Raw genomic sequence first — 3,635 nt, 5'->3', positions numbered from 1 at the left:
TTTATTAACATTATTAACAAAACAAATAAAAATACACCATGCTATAGGGCAGGCTATGCCTAATATAAAAACTTACATAAACTTGCAAAATAAATAAATGACACAAAGTTTAAATAAAGTAAAAATCGGCAAACAATGTGGAACCAATTAAATAAGAAACAAATATTTTAAAAAAACTTCCAAAATCAGATAAACGGCAAAAGTCAACAGGCTTTTCAAAATCCAAAATATTACCAAACAGGCGCTTTTGCATTTCGTTTCGAAACTAAATCGTCCGCGATCGTCTTGTCTGTCTCACCTCACTCTTCTTGTCAGTCAGCACAACTCACTCCTCACTGGATAAATGAAATCTGATCTGTGATGCGACTGTCGTTCGGCACGCTGCATTGAATAGCCGTGTTCAGTTTTTAATTGTAGTGTCTGTACTTTTACTGAACTAAATTATTTGTATTACTATAAAAAATCAAAACGACGGTGGGGGTCGGTGACGCGGTGGGCAAGTGACGTAACCGGTGTTGCGGCTTAACACCGGTATCACCGTCAGCACCGTCTTATCGCGGCAAGCCTAGTGGATACTCTCCAAAATGGTGCCAGGGTGACGCGGAGGCGACAAATTGTTGAATAAATCGGGTTTCTTTTCTTTTGCACACAAAAAGTATTCTCGTAACTTCAATATTGTCACAAAACATTTCTATTTCGAATAAATGCTGTTCTTTTGAACTTTCTGTTCATCAAAGAATTATGGTTTCCACAAGCATACGAAGCAGCTCAACATCTTCAACTGTAACTACATTTTTTTTTTGGTTGATAATAATAAATGTTTCATGAGCACCAAATCAGCACATTAGAATGATTTCACAATATTCATTTTCTTTTGTATTTCTGACCAAGCAATAATGCAGCCTTGGTGAGCATAAGAAACTTCTTTCAAAAACATCCAAAAATCTTACCGACCTCAAACTTTTGAATGTTATTGTGTTCATATACAGTATAAGTTGTTATTTACATTTCCTAAATGTACGCATTTTGTTTTAAATAATTGAATCTCTTCCACATTTGGCCCTTTTTGTTATAACAAAACTGACTCACTGTTAAAATTAGCGTTAAATGATGGCAGTACTGTATGCTCATCCCTGAAAAACCATAATATTATACAACTGATCTGTAAAGATATGTTTTGGTTACAATATAAAGGAGCTCAAGTAACCTTTTTTTAAGTCTGTGGCTTGAATAAGTTAAAAACAAATACAGTTTTTCCCCTCCTCAGCAACATGATATTATCATACCTGATGTGCGAATCGCGATGACGAGGTGGATTGCAAAATTGCATTTTTTGTGAACTGTGCTTGTAGAAGAAAAGGGGGCAGACTTTTTTGAAGGACGCCTTTAGTAGCAACAGAGAAACAGGAAGAAGATGGATATGACATTTGCAAACAAATTCGACTGCTCAAATGATGGGTTTTTCTTTCCTCTAAAAATGACCTGCACAAGATATGGCTGCACACTTTTATGTAAATTGTATTTCAGTGATGGCTCCACCCCATTTTTGAGTTCCTGCTGCAGGAGTTAATGCTGTATATATGCTGTACAGCTGTGAAGGAACCTGAACTGCTGACTTCTTTCTTCAGGACAGTGAGTTGTAATGGATGCAGACTTTTCCAAATGTCATCAGATTGTATTGCCATAGTGGAATATTTATTTTGGGCTCTAGTGGAATTTCCAGGCTACATGTAGAAGACTAGAGAGTAGGAAATATCTATAATTTCTCAACGAATGATTGTGCATGGTGAAACTTGTCCTCAATGAAACTGTCAGCCTTAGACAATCCTGATGCAGAAAGTTCTAGGTAATATGTGAAAGTCTGTAGAACATGGCTGTGACACCACCTCCTGAAATCACCATAGCTGAGCCCATTTCCATTCCAATCCTAAATGTTCTCCCACCGTCGTCCGACACGGAGTCGTGGTCCTGTTCCCCAAGCCCACGGCCACACCGGTACCACTCTCGCAGCCGAAAACGTGAGAAGAGAAGAGCCAAAGTGCCTCAAGAGGACATATCAAAGAACCGTTGGGATAAAGGGCAAGGGAAACGAGATAGGAGCCAAAGCCCGTCACGTGCATCTCCAACGCCTCCAAGGGTTTCTAATGTAGAAGAGGAAGAGCAGAGCAGCCCCTCTGTGCTTCTCCTACCCCCATCCCGCTCATGGTCACGGAGCTCCTCCCTAAGCAGGCGCTCTCGCTGGTCTATCCGTAGCCTTCTCAGCAAGGACTCGGATTGTGACAGCAGCAGGTCAGTGTGTTCCCCCTCTTGCTTGTGCAGTCTGCAGCACTTCCTTATGCCGGGTTTTTTTTTTTTTTAAGTGCATCCATGCTAGATGCTCAGAGGGATATTTCTGCAGGTGCAGATGCAATGAGAAGAGATGGAGAAACACTCTGGTTAGGCATGAGATGTTTTTGGTTTTAAGACCCATGCTTATTAGCATTACCTTTTCCATAGATAGACTTATTGTCTTTTTTTTCTTCATTGGCATGTTTTGTATTTTCTTCATTTAATTTAATTAAAAAAAAAATTCATTTCTTGATTTAAAGAAGTGTTTGTTTCACTTCCCTTCAGAGTCAAATTCAGAATTTGTTCAGAGTGCAATGCAGTTAAGCTCTATCAACAGTATTTGTCATTTACCACAGGAAATAGGTTTGACTAGTTGCATTTATAAAGACGGCAAGAAACATGGTAACAGTAAGGCACACACAGTGCGAGTAAATAAGTAATTCTTTAAGTATGAAGTATTATACAGGTAATTTAATTGTTTAAAAATAACTGTTATTGTATACTTGAACACACCACACACACACACACATACATATGTGTGACCCTGGACCACAAAACCCGTCATAAATAGCCCTGGTATATTTGTAGCAATAGCCAACAATACATTGTATGGGTCAAAATTATCGATTTTTCTTTTATGCCAAAAATAATTAGGATATTAAAGGGTTAGTTCACCCAAAAATGAAAATTAGCCTATGATTTACTCACCCTCGAGGCATCCTAGGTGTATATGGCTTTCTTCTTTCAGACGAATCCAACTGGAGTTATATTAAAAATTGTCCTGGCTCTTCTAAGCTCTATCATTGCAGTGGGCAGGTGTTTTTGTTCAACAGTCCAAAAGACGTAAATAAAGTGCGTGCATCCATAATAAAACGTGCCTCACATGGCTCCGGGGGGTGAATAAAGGCCTGTAGCGAATCCATGCGTCTTTGTAAGAAAAATATCCATATTTATCTAACTGTGGTACTCAGGTACTCAGAAGTGGATGACGTAGGACGTCGGCATAGCGTGATTAGTGACGAACACGGAGAGAGAACAAAACAAAATGCCGGTTATGAATTAGAAGTACAAACCGAGGATTTGTAAAGAAAAATGTCGGAGGATTTCGATATAGGGCCTAAGCCAAGAGGAGACTGGTTTTCCTTTGCTAAAGTAAGGAAACTTTGCTTGCTTTGCTCCTGTAAACAAACTCATGAGACTAGCATATCTCAGAGGCGCGCGCGACGCATACGTCCTACGTCATCCGCCGGAACGGCTTCCGCATATGACAGATAGCGGAAGTGAGAGAAAAGTGTTTATTACGTTTG

The 3,635-nt window shown here is 39.4% G+C and overlaps 1 protein-coding gene across 4 annotated transcripts in view; it reads left to right on the top strand.

The window, feature by feature from the left end:
• Nucleotides 1–3,635, top strand: part of LOC107666837 (GRAM domain-containing protein 1A-like) — a 34,102-nt gene that overhangs the window by 8,413 nt on the left and 22,054 nt on the right. For 2 of the 4 annotated variants that reach the window (XM_016458324.1, XM_016458322.1), the window contains exon 3: nucleotides 1,528–2,289. The exons of 1 other annotated variant lie outside the window; for it this stretch is intronic. In XM_016458324.1, the coding sequence (XP_016313810.1) occupies nucleotides 1,871–2,289 (419 nt within the window). In that variant the 5' untranslated portion in view covers nucleotides 1,528–1,870. Of the gene's footprint in view, nucleotides 1–1,455; nucleotides 2,290–3,635 lie in introns of those variants that run through there. One more of the 4 variants, XM_016458323.1, reaches the window with a different exon arrangement.

This window comes from Sinocyclocheilus anshuiensis, unplaced genomic scaffold (assembly GCF_001515605.1).
Source record: "Sinocyclocheilus anshuiensis isolate Anshui unplaced genomic scaffold, SAMN03320099.WGS_v1.1 scaffold267, whole genome shotgun sequence".
Classification (NCBI taxonomy): Eukaryota; Metazoa; Chordata; class Actinopteri; order Cypriniformes; family Cyprinidae; genus Sinocyclocheilus; species Sinocyclocheilus anshuiensis.
The sequence above is the reverse complement of the archived record's forward strand: the minus strand, read 5'-3'. Positions and strand labels throughout refer to the sequence as shown.